At 48.8% G+C, this 14527-nt stretch overlaps 1 protein-coding gene across 1 annotated transcript in view; it reads right to left on the bottom strand.

The window, feature by feature from the left end:
• Positions 1 to 6809: 6809 nt before the first annotated feature.
• Positions 6810 to 14527, bottom strand: part of MORC1 (MORC family CW-type zinc finger 1) — a 138747-nt gene continuing 131029 nt past the window's right edge. Inside the window, exons 26-27 of the mRNA XM_074983521.1 lie at positions 14024 to 14089; positions 6810 to 7413 (exon numbers count right to left, since the gene is read on the bottom strand). Coding sequence (XP_074839622.1) covers positions 7243 to 7413; positions 14024 to 14089 — 237 coding nt within the window. The 3' untranslated portion in view covers positions 6810 to 7242. The remainder of the gene's footprint in view (positions 7414 to 14023; positions 14090 to 14527) is intronic.

Below are 14527 nucleotides of genomic sequence, written 5' to 3'. Positions count from 1 at the left end.
CCCCAAGGGGAGCCAGGACTCCCAGGCTGGCAGCCAGCTGGGGAAGAGGCAGGGGGGCCCCTCCTGGATGGAGGCTGGGATCCGGGACCTGCTGGGGCTCTGGGGCGAGGAGGAGGTGCTCCAGGTAATGGGGAGCAAGATGCGGAACGCGGATGAGTTTGCTCAGCTGGCTGAGGGCCTGGCTGCCCGGGGTCACCCTGCCTGCACTTCTGACCACGAGTAAGGTTAAGGAGCTGCAGCAGGGTTACGCCCGGGCCCGGGATGCGGCCAGCTGATCTGGGGCCGCCCCCACCACTTGCCCCTTTTACAGGGAGCTCAGGGCCATCCTGGGCCCCCGGTACACCTCCTCCCCCCCGGCCGCTCTTGATACCTCGACCGATGAGCCCCAGCAGGCCCCGGAGATGGAGTCTGCCCCGGAGGCAAGCCCTGCACCCCAGGGGCCACCCCAGGAACCCACCCCTGGGATGCCGGAGGAGGAGGAGAAGGAGGGGGACTCCTCCAGTGACAGGAGGCTCCACATTGCCCTCCCGTCCCGGAGCTCCAGCAGGGCGTCCACCCAGTGGGAGCGGACTGTCAGGTATGTACCTCCCCCCGGTGCACACCCCTGGGGTTAAAGGGCGGGGACAAGAGACATGACCAGGGCCCTCCACATGCCCAGATGACCATGGCCCCAAGGACAGCAGTGGCATGTCCCTCAGAAGAGTGCATCAGCCCCTGCCCCCCAGCAGGACAGCGCCATGCCCCATCCCTGGGGATGGGAGAAGCGGAACCTAGGGTCACCCGGGGTGGGGAGACACCCATCAGCAGCAGCACCTCCCGGGGACGGGGAACCAGCAGCAGAGGGGTGGGGGGACAAGGGCCAGGGGTCAGGGCCCACACTAACGGCTGTCTCCACTCTTCTTTCCCACTGTGTTCCGCAGCTGCACCATTGGAGGGCCCAGAGAGCGCTGGCGAGGTGTCTGTCGTCCCAGAGAGCCCACCGGGACCATCCCAGCAGGCCAGCCCCTTGGCAGAGCACCGACCAGCCCCAGGACGAGGCCGACGGCGGAGCCACGCGAGGACGGCCACGGACCCCCAGCTGCTCGTGACCCTCCGGCATCAGCTGGAGGTGTTGGAGCGGTGCCTGGAGCTCCAAGAGCGAGCACCGGCCTGGCGCCAGGAGGCTTGGGGGGCCTTCATGCACACCTTTGAGCACATAGCACAACACCTGGCCCCCCCGGCTGTGCCTCCCACCGCTCTGCCCGCCGCGCCACCCCCGGCTCCGCCTGCCGTCCCTCCACCATCAGCCACCCAGGGGCCTGCCGCCGAGGGGGACCTGGGGCCTGCAGACACCGGCCGGCCGTATTTGCCGGTTCTCATGGCCCCCACCCAGCCTCAACCAGGACTCTGGCCGAGGCGAGGGTCGCGCCCTCCAACACTGGGCGCTGGACATTCGGGTGCAGGGCTGGGGACGTGGCCCCCCCCTCCTTTGTACATATCCCCCATTTGTATATAGTTTGTGTTGGACCCGTTCTGTTCTGATAGCTGCCGCCCCATGTAAATAGCTCCCCCCTTTTTTTCTAAGTTATTAATAAGAGGTTGCACTGTTTGGTTTGAAACATTTCCATTTATTTCAAAGAAAAGTGTGTGTGTGTGTGCGCTCTCAGGTGCTCTGTGGTGTGGGTGTGGGGGCAGGGACTGTTGTGGAGGATGGGGGGCTGCAGTGGGTGGCTCGCCCGCAGCTGGCCCTGCCAGCGTTCACCCCGCAGCCTGGTCAAAATGGACCTGCAGGGCCTCCCGGACCCGGACCCCTCAGGGTCGACCTGGCGACTGGGGGTAGCGGGTGGCTGGACGTCGGCCCTGCCAGCCTCCACAGCCCAGCCCTGGAAGAAGAACTCTCTCTTGCTCTCCACCAGGTTGTGGAGTGCACTGCACGTGCCCACAACGTGGGGGATGTTGATGAGGCCTGCATCCAGGCGGGTAAGGAGACACCTCCAGCGCCCTTTGAGGCAGCCGAAAGTACGCTCGACCACCTGGCACGCATGGTTCAAGCGCATGTTGAACTGCTCCTGGCTGGCTGTGAGATGGCCCATGTAAGGGTGCATGAGCCAGGGCCGGAGGGGGTATGCCGCGTCTGTGACAACGCAGAGGGGCATGGTGGTGTCCCCCACAGGGATCTCCCACTGGGGGATGTAGGTCCCCACCTCCAGCCGGTGGCACAGGCCCGAATTTCTGAATACCTGGGCGTCATGGGTGCTGCCAGGCCAGCCACCATAAATGTCCAGGAAGCGGCCCTGGCTGTCCACCAAAGCCTGGAGGACCACGGAATGGTATCCCTTCCTATTGAAGAAGTGTCCTCCAGGGCACGGATGTGGATATGGGTCCCATCCAGAGCCCCAAAGCAATTTGGGAAGACCAGGCTGGCAAACCCCGCGATGGCGGCATCCGGGTCCCCAAGCCGCACGAGCCTGTGGAGGAGCAGGGCACCGATTGCGCGGATGACCTGCAGGGGAAGGACATGAGAGAGCACCAGTGAGGGGTGTGCAGGGTGTGTCTGGCCCTCCACCCCCGGGCTCCCCCCCCAGGGTCCTCTTACCTCCATGAGGACAGCCCTGACGGTGGCCTTGCCCACGCCGAACTGCTGCCCCACAGATCGGTAGCTGTCTGGAGTAGCCAGCTTCCAGACAGCAAAGCCGACCCATTTCTCAACGGTGAGGGCACGTCGCATGGAGGTGTCCTGGTGCCGTAAGGCAGGGGTGAGCCACTGGCAGAGTTCCAGGAACGTCTGCCGGCTCATCCAGAAATTCTGGAGCCAGCAGTCGTCGTCCCACTCGCCGAGCACCAGGCCCTCCCACCAGTCCGTGCTCGTGGGGTAGCTCCACAGCTGGCGGCGTGTGCGGCGGGGGGAGGAGGGGTGTCAGAGGGCAGCAAGGTCTGGAGCTGCTTCCTCATCCCCTGGGGGCAGCTCCTCTTCCACAAATAAAAGATAATCAGCTGCCTCCTGCATGGCACTAAGCAGGGCAAGCACTGCTCCTGCAGGGGCGAGTGTGTGGACCTCTGGCGGCTGCTGCTGCTGGGGGTCCATACTGCTTCCACGGGGTGTGTGTGCTTGTGGCTCTGCAGACCGCGTGCTGTGCAGGCTGAGTGTGTCTGGGAGGGGCCCTTTAAGGGAGCGGCTTGCTGTTGCCCCGGAAGTGCTAGTCCGCTCTGTGACCCTGTCTGCAGCTGTTCCTGGCACCCTTATTTCAATGTGGGCCGCTTTGGTGTGTAGACGCTCCCCTGCCGTGCCTACTTCGATGTAGTGCTGCCCAACGTCGACGTTGAACGTTGATGGCACCAGCGCTGGAGGACGTGTAGACGCTATTCATCGAAATAGCTTATTTCGATTTCGCTACATCGAAATAAGCTATTTTGATGTAGCATACCCATGTAGACGTAGCTAAAGTGTGTTAAAATGGAAGAAATAGAATAGTGCAAGAGAAAAGTGTGGCATTTCTGTGTCATTCTGCAGGAAGAAGAGATGCAGATGTCAATGTAATTCTTGTGCAAGTGCACAAACTATATGGATCTAATTTTCAAGAGTGTTCAGGCTCAGCCTCCTTTCACAGATGGTCACTCTTTCTAGCACAAGAAGTACCTACACAAAACAAGGATGCTCTTTCAAAAAAAAACAAAAAAAAAAACTGGACTCAAGCCTGGAAAGGAATTGCACTCCACTGTAAAGGTGATGTGACCATATCTGACCTTAAGCTTATAAAAGAGATTAAAAGCAGAACACGCTTAAGTTCTGCAGAAGTGAAGAGGGACAAGTGGGAAGCTGACCAACTTTAAGCAAACGAGAGTAACTGTAGTTAATTCTTCTGAAGAACAAGAAAGTGCCAGTAGAGACAGGAAAGTTCTTCCTCAGCATTATGGCTGCCAACATTAATGCTGAGCGGTAAGAGTCACTGTTATTATTTAACTCTACAAAGCCTTTGCTTGGTTACTTAACATTCTGAGCTTTTCATTTAAGTTACATCAGACAATGAAAGTCCTGGAATCATAGAACACCAGAACTGGAAGGGACCTTGACAGGTCATCGAGTCTAGTTCCCTGCCCTCTTGGCAGGACCAAACACCAGCTAGATCATCCCTGATAGATGCCTATCTTACCTGCTCTTAAAAATGTCCAGTGATGGAGATTCCACAACCTCCCTAAGTAACTTATTCCAGTGTTTAAACACCCTGACAGTTAGGAAGTTTTTCCTAATCTAAATCTCCCTAGCTGTAGTTTCTATCGCTCATTGTTCTATCTCAGAGGCCCAGGAGAACAATTTTTCTCCCTCCTCCTTGTAACCCTCTTTAAGGTACTTGAAACCCACTATTTTGTCCCCTCTAAGTCTTCCCTTTTCTAAACTAAACAAGCCCAATTCTTTCATTCTTCCCTCATAGCTCATTTTCTCTAGACCTTTAATCATTCTTGTTACTCTTCTCTGGACCTTCTCCAATTTCTCCAGATCTTTTTCGAAATATGGTGACCAGAACTGGACACAATACTTCAACTGAGCCCTAATCAGTATAGAGTGGAAGACTGACCTCTTGTGTCTTGCTCACTGTACTTTTGTTAATTTATCGCAGAATCCTGTTTGTTTTTTTGGCAACAGCACCACATTGTTGACTCATATTTAGCTTGTGGTTCACTATGATCCCGAAATCGCTCTCCACAGTACTCCTTCCTAGTCATTCGCTTCCCATTCCAGATGTATGAAGCTGTTTGTTCCTTCCTAAGTGGACTACTTTGCATTTGTCCTTATATTAAGCTTCATCCTGTTTACCTCAGACGATTTCTCCAATTTGTCCAGATCATTTTGAATTATAACCCCATCCTCCAAAGCAACCCCTCCCAGCTTGGTATCATCTGCAAACTTAATATGCATACTCTTTATGCCAATGCTAAATTATTGATGAAGATATTGAATAGAACCAGTCTCAAAACAGATCCCTGTGGAACACCACTTGTTATGCCCTTCCAGTGTGACTGAAAACCATCAATAACTACCCTCTGAGAATGATTATCCAGCCAGTTATGCACCCACCTTAGAGTGGCCCCATCTAAGTTGTATTTGCTTAGTTTATTGATAAGATCATGCGAGACCATGTCAAATGCCTTACTAAAGTCTAGAAATAGCAGATTCACCGCTTCTCCCTTATCCACAAGACTTGTTATCCTGTCAAAAAAAGCTATCAGATTGGTCTGTCATGATTTGTTCTTTACAAATCCATGTTAGCTGCTACTTGTCACTTTATTTTCTTCTAGATGTTTGCAGATGAATTCCTTAATTATTTGCTCCATTATCTTTCCTGGCACAGAAGTTAAACTGACTGGTCTGTAGTTGTTCTTTTTCCCCTTTTTATAGATGGGAACTATGTTTGCCCTTTTTCAGTCTTTTGGAATATCTCCTGACTTCCAGGACTTTTCAAAGATGATAGCTAAAGGCTCAGAAACTTCCGCTATCAGCTCCTTAAGTATTCTAGAATGCATTTCATCAGGCCCTGGTTACTTGTAGAGATCTAACTTTTCTAAGTAATTTTTACCTTGTTCTTTTTTTATTTTATCCTCTCAACCTACCCACTTCCCACTAGCATACTTTATGTTAGGGTTTTCTGCATCAGCCTTTTTAGCAATGACTGAAACAAAGAAGACATTAAGCAACTCTGCCATTTCCCAGTTTCCTGATATTGTTTCTCCCTCACTGAGTAGTGGACCTACATTATCCTTGGCCTTCCTCTTGCTTCCAATATACTTATAGAATGACTTCTTGTTACCCTTTATGTCTCTACCTAATTTAAGCTCGTTTTGTGCCTTGGCCTTTCTAATCTTGCCCCTGCATACATGTATTGTTTGCTTATATTCATTTTTTTGTAATTTCTCCTAATTTCCACTTTTTTATATAACTCCTTTTTGATTTTGAGATCCTGCAATATCTCCTGGATAAGCCAAGGTGGTCTTTTACTATACTTTCTAGCTCTCCTATGCAGTACAGCTTGCTTTTAGGCCCTTAATAATGTCCCTTTGAAAATCTGCCAGTTTGTTTGAGTTATTTTTCTTAGACTTGCTTCCCATGGGACCTTACCTATCAAGCTCTCTGTGTTTATCAAAATTTGCTTTCCTGAAATCCACTGTCTCTATTTTGCTGTTCTCCCTTTCATTATTTCTTAGAATCATGAAATCTATGATTTCATGGTCAGTTTCTCCCAAGCTACCGTTCACTTTCAAATTCTCCATGAGTTCCTCCCTATTTGTTAAAATCAAATCTAGAACTAGCTTTTTCCACCTTCTGAAATAAAAAAAATTGTCATCCATGCAGTCCAAGAACTTGCTGGATATTCTGTGACTCGCTGTGTTAGTTTCCCAACATATGTCAGGACAGGTGAAGCCCCCATCACCACCAAATCCTGTGCTGTAACCAAGTAAAAAACAGATGTCCAAGCAGATTTCACTAGCTAAGTGTTTCTTGAAAGTATCTATTAGTCTGGTTTGAGTGAGACATACAGACAGGACTGCAATAATAAAGTACGCTACACATTAGACATTATTAAACCATTTTTAAATACCTCCAATGGATCAAAGGCTGATGTCTTTTCTGGAGTCCAGTCCTTGAATGAGACTGTGTGTGTGAACCAGTCTACCAATATGCTATCAAGTGCCAGGTTGAGGCTGGAATTTGCAACTCAAGCAAGCTCCCAATGATGTCTGAACTAAGGAGTTCCTCTGTAATGCCTGAAAAAAGTAGACTAATACCAAACAGCCAAACATGCTCCCTTTATACATGTAAATAAATTAGCCAAAGGTTTGGAAACACTAACAACTGTATTTATAACATCTAGCAATAGGAAACATATAGCAAAGGTAATAACATTTTCAAGCTTTTTATCTTCATTGGCTAAATGTAAATCTTCAACAATATCTATTACTACAAAGTGCTAACATGGGATACACAGGTCAGTGTATAGCTATATAGTTACTACATCAAACAAAAAGTAGTAGTATTTATAGCTCAAAGGCAAATTAAAACAATGTCTCAGGAGTATAATGCACAAAGATTCCAAGGAGAAGCTGACCAGTTCAATTTCTCAAAAGTATAAACAAAATTATATTAAAATCCCACTATGATAATTTTCTCTTTTACCAGTTTACATTCATGTTTATGTTAAGATTAATTTTCCAATGTGTTCCTATGCATTGTGATATTAAAAATGTATAAGCAATAGAGATGAAGCCACCTCAGTTCTTGAAAACATCGATAGTTTCTTCACAGGGCGAGACAGGTTTTCCTAATTCTGCTGTGTTTGTATTTACAATGGGTAACATTACAGTGCTAGACTGGCACATATCTGGTTTGTAGAGCTCTTCAAGATAGCCATCAATTTGTTTTAAGTCACTTAAGTGGTCAACCTAAAAACAAACATGCATGAATATGAAAAGAGTTCACAATAATTTACACATAATATTTACAAAGATACTAAGAGTACACAATCTAAAACAGATAAAGCAAACAGAAGACAAAAACCACAGCCTAACAACAGACTAGTGTGTGTGGCAACTAGTGACAGGAAGGAAGGAGAGATTAGATGTAGGGGAGGGTAAGGAAGGATCCAGAACAAAAGGCAGCCTTGTAAAATAATGACACTGCTCTAGATTCATTGGCAGTGTAACAAAAAGAAAAAAATTGGCGGAAAAGCAAAACAAAGCATGAATCAGAGAAAATGAAAACAGGGACTCAAAGGGGTGGGAATGAGAAAGTTGATTCTGCCACAACAAAAGACAGGACAAGCGAAGAGAATCAAAGGAGAAAGAAACAATCACCGAAGAAGAAGGGCATTAGCCAGTGGGTCTGGATGGACTTGAGAGGAAAATGTGAAAGGTAGTGAGGGCTGATAGGAGTATTTTTACAACAGTGTATTATACCATAAGGACATTTACACTAAAGCTGTGTCTACACTTGCATTCCTATTTCAAAAGAGGCATGAGAATGAGGGAAATCAAAAGTTACATATCTGGTGCCTCATTTGCATATTCTTCTTTCGAAAGAGCTTCTTTCAAAAGAAGAAAAGCAGTGTAGACGCAGCTCTTTCAAAAGTAAACACCATCTTTGAAACAACCCTTCTTCCCATAATAGGTTAATCTTCACCTTATTTGCATTTTCAGTTTCCCTCATTTGCATGCCTCTTTGAAAGAGGAATGCAAGTTTAGACACAGCCTAACAGTCTTACGACCAGAGCTAAAGGAATCTATGGATCCTTTCCACTGTAAATCTCCTCAATAGCAACACTCAAATACTAACTCAGAACACAATTAACTATAGTCTCACTAAATTCAATAAATTAAAAACTACATAAATGATTTATGAGAACCAGCTGCTATCATTTACAGTCTTACCTTGCAAGGTGCTGCATGTTTTCAGTTCCGATATAGTTAACTAGAGAGCATGCCAGCACTGAAAAACTATTGTCTATAGTCCCCATTAGCCAAATTTTTTTCAGATGACAGCAGCTCACAGCTCCACCACCCTACACATCTCCAGTCCTGATGCACAGAAGTCTACTATAGCATGCAGATTTTTGCTTCCTTTAATATTTTGATGTTCTTTAATTTCAAGATAGGCAGTTATTGTATTAGTGAGGCTGAAACATTTTTGCTGGAAATAGCTAAAACGAAACGAAGAAGAGTGCTCTGGTGCAATAATAAAGGCAAAATGTTTCCAAAAGTTGCCACACCACCAGTACCTCATACATAATAATTTACTAGGCTAAAAATTGCTTTCTGGCTGGTGGTTTTCCCAGATGAATGAGCTGCATCTGGTTTCCACTGAACCTGGAAAAAAAGGTCAGCTCCCATGGAGCCTCAGAGGTCCACACCAGTTGGCAGCTCTACTCAAGCACTGACTATTCCAGGTGCTTCCTTGCAAGTAACCCAAGCTGGACTCCCAGGGCTGAGAACATGGACACAATTCATAAGATTATAAGGGCCTTTATAGGAGCAGTAGGCATCCTTCAGTCTGCATAGACTATGGATCGCGCCCTTTAAAGTTTCAATTAAGGACTTCATTTACAGTGTCTATTGTGACTATGAAGACCCACACGAGAGTGACAGTCCTTGCTGCATCTCTTGCAGATGTAGTGGGTGTCTGGCAAGTCCTTATTGTGCTTTCTGTGTGCTCGCTTCTCCTCTGCTACCTGTCTGATCTTCATCTCGCCCTTCTGAAGGCCCTTGTGTAACCCCTGCCTCCATCTGCTGTGGTCATCTGCTAGTTCTTCCCAGTTGTCCAGCTCGATGTCTACCTCTCTGAGGTCTCTCTTGCAGACATCTTTGTAGGGCAACTGGGGGCGTCCGGGAGGTCTTTTGCCAGAGGCTAGCTCACCATATAGGGTGGCTTTTGGAATCCTTCCATCATTCATCCTGTGGACGTGGCCAAGACAGCGGAGCCGATGCTGCCTGAGGAGGGTGTGCATGGTTGGGATTCCAGCTTGCTCGAGGACGGTGGTGTTGGTCACTCTGTCCTTCCATGATATTCCAAGGACGTGCCTGAGGCAATGCAAGTGGAAGACGTTCAGCCTCTTTTCCTGGCGGGCATACAGGGTCCAAGTCTCGCTGCCATAAAGGAGGGTGATGAGGATGCAGGCTCTGTAGACTTGCATTTTGGTGTGAGTGTACAGCTTGTTGTTATTCCACACTCTCTTGCTGAGTCTGGACAGAGTTGTGGCTGCTTTTCCAATCCTCCTATTTAGCTCAGTGTCCAACGACAGGGTGTCAGTGATGGTGGACCCGAGGTAAACGAACTCATGGACGACCTCTAACGTATAGTTGTCAATGCTGATTGATGGGGATTCAGCAACATCCTGCCTGAGAACGTTTGTCTTCTTTAGGCTGATGGTAAGCTCAAAGTCCTTGCATGCTTTGGAGAACTGATCCAGTAGTTTTTGAAGCTGGTCTTCTGTGTGAGACACTACAGCTGCATCGACTGCGAACAGCATGTCTCTGATGAGGACTTCTCGCACCTTAGACTTAGCTTTCAGCCTTGCAAGGTTAAACAGTTTCCCATCAGATCTTGTGTGCAGCAAGATGCCCTCTGTTGAAGATCCAAAGGCATGCTTCAGGAGGAGTGTGAAGAAGATCCCGAACAATGTTGGAGCAAGCACGCATCCTTGTTTGACGCCGCTCCTGATTCTGAAAGCATCCGATAATGCGCCGTCATATTGGATGGTTCCTCTCATGTCTTCGTGGAACGACTGGATCATCTTGAGTCACCGTGGAAGACAGCCTATCTTGTGGAGCAGTTTGAACAGACCATCCCTGCTGACCAAGTCAAAGGCCTTGGTCAGGTCGATGAAGGCTATGGAGAGTGGCTTTCTCTGCTCCCTGCACTTCTCCTGCAGCTGCCTTAGAGAGAAGACCATGTCAACGGTAGACCTCTCTGTGCGGAATCCGCACTGCAATTCGGGGTACACCCTCTCAGCAATCTTCTGGAGTCTGCCAAGGATGACGCGAGCGAACAGTTTACCAGTGACACTTAGGAGGGAGATTCCACGGTAGTTGGTGCAGTCGCTTCTGTCTCCTTTGTTCTCATACAACGTTACAATGTTAGCATCACGTATATCCTGTGGAACCTCACCCTCTTTCCAGCACAGGCGCAGTAGCTCATGTAGGGGTTCCAGGAGCGTGTCCGCGGCACATTTGATTACGTCTGGTGGTATACCATGCTGACCAGGGGCCTTTCCTGCTGCAATGCTGTTGAGGGCTCTCTTCAGTTCACCCACAGTTGGTTCTTGATCCAGTTCGTCCATTACTGGTAGGAGCTCGACGGCATCGAGGGCTGCGTCAACCACAACGTTCTCGCGTGAGTACAGCTCGGAGTAGTGCTCAACCCAGCGGTCCATCTGTTTGGCTTTGTCAGCAATGACTTCACCAGATTTGGATTTCAGAGGTGCCATCTTGTTCTGGCTGGGTCCTAATGCCTTCCTCATAGCCTCGTACATTCCTCTGAGATTTCCAAAGTCGGCACAGGTCTGGATGCTGCTGCATAGCTGGAGCCAGTGGTTGTTGGCACAGCGCCTGGCTGTCTGCTGTACTGTTCTTCTGGCCTCTCTAAGTGCTTGCTGGGTACTCTGGCTCGGTGAGCGTTTGTACTCCAGGAGCGCAGCGCGCTTCTTTTCAATGACTGGAATCATCTCATCTGAGTTAGCTTCGAACCAGTTGTTCCTGTTTCTAGCTCTTCTTCCAAACACCGACAAGGCCGTGCTGTAAACTGTATCCCTCAGATGCTGCCATTTGGATGTCGCATCGGCACCCCCAGGGCCGCTGCGCAGATTTTCCTGGAGGGTCTCTCTGAACTTTTCAGCTTTCTCTGAGTTTGCCGTCTTTCTGGCGTCAATGCGGGGCCTTCCAGCAGGTTTAGAGCGGTACAGCTTCTTGGGTCTCAGCTTGAGCTTGGAGCAAACTAGCGAGTGATCTGTATCACAGTCAGCACTATGATAGCTGTGTGTCAGAAGGACGTTTTTGAGGTTATTACGCCTAGTGATGACCACATCTAGTTGATGCCAGAGCTTTGAGAGTGGGTGTCTCCACGACACTCTGCGCTGTGGCTTTGTTTGGAAGAATGTGTTTGTGATGCAGAGATTGTGGTACAAGCACAGTTCAAGGAGATGCTGTCCATTGTCATTCATTTTTCCCACACCGAAGTGTCCTAAGCAGGAAGGCCACGAGGCCCAATCAGCTCCAACTCTTGCATTGAAGTCACCCAAGATGTACAGTTGTTCACGAGCAGGTATTTGCGCTACAGCAGCACTAAGCACGTCATAGAACTTGTCTTTTACTTCTGGTGTGGTGTACAGGGTTGGAGCATAAGCGCTGATCAGGTGGACAGGACCGGCGCAAGTTTGAAGCGTGATCCGAAGAAGTCTTTCTGATCTGCCCATGACTAAATCAACCATTTGTAGAAGGGTGTTTCTGACAGCAAAGCCAACACCACGCACTCTGGGTTCTTCTTGGGCTTTACCCTGCCAGAAAAAGGTGTAGTCCTTTTCCTTTAGAGATGTCGAATCTGCGAGTCGCGTCTCTTACAGTGCAGCGCTATCAACTCTGAGCCTCTTCAGTTCCTCGTTGATGACAGCAGTCTTGCGGGTGTCACTGATGGCCTGAAGATCTTCAGTCAAACCGGTCAGCATGGTCCGCACATTCCAGCAAGCAAACTTAAATTGTTGATGTTTCTCATTTCTTGTTGATTTTCTTATTGGTTTGCCTGGTGCCCAAATTTCAGTCACTTGTCAGGTTCAGGAACCTTGAGCCTCACGCACCCAGCCAGGCAGGTGAACTGTGGCGGGACAGTACCCTATTGGCTGGGGGCTGCCCAGCTTGAGGCAGGTGGTGACTGTCCAGTGAGATGCGAGGATCTCTCCCACCGTCGAAGGCAACCCCTGGCGCTTGTTCTCTACGCCAGTCGAGCAAGAGCTTATAACCGGTATCTGTTGCCTCCCGTGTTGATGCAATGCTGTTCAGCGATGCCGGAGTACCTCTCCGGGCGCGAGTCTGGGCACTTATTATGGAGACTCTGGGCTGCCCAGACACCAGTGTCCCCCCCTTGGCTTTACTGATATAGTCCAAAGGAGAGGATAACTGCCACGTCTGGTACCAGCTCAGCTGCAGGAGTTGCCAGGACAGTGCCAGAAGTTGACACCGAACCGCCTTCGGACTCCACTCTGGAATTTCTCTCAGGGTTTACTCCCTTAGCCTTTCTCCTTCCCAGGATAACCCACAAGGCAGTGTGGGGTGTGGAGAATGTGGTTAAGGATCCAACTACTTCATGCCTCCCTGCTACCACGAGTCACCATAGCTCCCTGCAGAGCAATGACCTCATATCCCCAGGAGCCTCCTCCCTACCTTTCACCGCCCCTCCCCCCAGCTACCATCACCATAGGACCCTCCCCAACCCACTACCCCCATCTGCTCCCATGTCCACCCTCCTCACTGCACTGGCCCCTCACCCCTCAGCTGCTAGGCAGCTGATCAAGCTGCAGACAGACAGACATTCACCCACCAACTCACCACACAGCCCCCCAAATCCCACACTCACCCAAGCTCCTCTAGGACACTTTGCCCAGAGGCAAACTCCCTTCCCTGTTAGCTGCTCACCCCTTGTTCGCTGGGAGTTCCCTTCTTATAGGGAGAGCTCCCAGCTGGTCAGGCCTGGCTCAAAGCCTTGCCTCCAGTCTAATCAGCCCTTGAAGGCTCACCTGGCAGGGAACTCCCCCAACTCACACCTTGCAAACTGCTCTTCTCTGCACAGCACAAGCTCAGGCACCTAGGCAGCTCATCAAGCTGCAGACAGACAGACATTCACCCACCAGCTCACCACACAGCCCCCCAAATCCCACACTCACTCAAGCTCCTCTAGAACACTTTGCCCAGAGGCAAACTCCCTTCCCTGTTAGCTGCTGCCCCCTGTTTGCTGCTCACCCCTTCTTCGCTGGGAGCTCCCTTCTTATACCCTTTCATGACATGCAGAGCTCAGGTAATTGTAATGAAGCACTTCAGAGCTAGAAGACAGTAGGCCTGAAAAAACTGGTTAAATCTTAGGCATAACATAAAAATTATGACACATCAAAGCACAGGAGTCAATTCTGTGGTGAACTACTCAAGGGACCAAGGATGGTAATCACAGCTATTTCACAACAAATTCCCACTAATCTTTCCATTGTTTTAAATATACAAGCAACGTCAGTCTCTGCAGTGGAAGGGAACACAAGGCTGTGAATTTATGGGCATATACACCATCTAGAACCATAGTGTCCAACCAATAGCACTATAGTGGCTACTGCTGTAGCAAACTAGCGATATTATTCTGAAAATATATTTACTGTTCAAGCTAAATAGTCACACTCAATTGGCCAAATTGACACATGTGGCTAGTGCATTGGACTCCATGGATCTAAAATGTGTAGCTGGGTCCTTTACTCAGTAACCAAGACACAGTCTTAGTTGTGGCTAGGAAAACTCCCAGGTCACCTACCTCAAGAGAAAGTTCATGTTTTTCCTTGACTGGCTGGCAGTGCTTCCTGAATTCTGTCAACAACTCCTGTAAGGTAAAATAAGATTGATCAGAGTAAAATTTAATTTGCTTTTTCTACATCTTATACTGTTTCTGGTTTCTCCTAGCTAGAAGCAGAGGCATTTTGGATTAGACAAATAGCTAAGACTGAGGACAACCATGTCTCAGGCTGCTGAGGGAGACAGTTCAGAGCAAATCCAAGTTTATTTTCAATCACCACAAGTGCCTGGCAAACTTTACTGCTTAGATTTCTTATTTGTACCTTACCTTTGTTTTCTCACATACCCTTTTAGTGCTTTCAGCACTGGCTACTTCCCATGTTTAATTCATCTGCTAGAATCCGCTTATTCTTTGAAGCCTGGTAATTTCTTTACACATGAAGACATGGAGGGCTTATCAGCAAGCTGTAAGACTGTAATTTATTATACAGCACATAAGCAAGCCTCCATTTCTGCTCTTCAAGGG

Source organism: Carettochelys insculpta, chromosome 1, assembly GCF_033958435.1.
Source record: "Carettochelys insculpta isolate YL-2023 chromosome 1, ASM3395843v1, whole genome shotgun sequence".
Taxonomy (NCBI): Eukaryota; Metazoa; Chordata; order Testudines; family Carettochelyidae; genus Carettochelys; species Carettochelys insculpta.
This window is presented reverse-complemented; position numbering and strand designations above follow the sequence as displayed.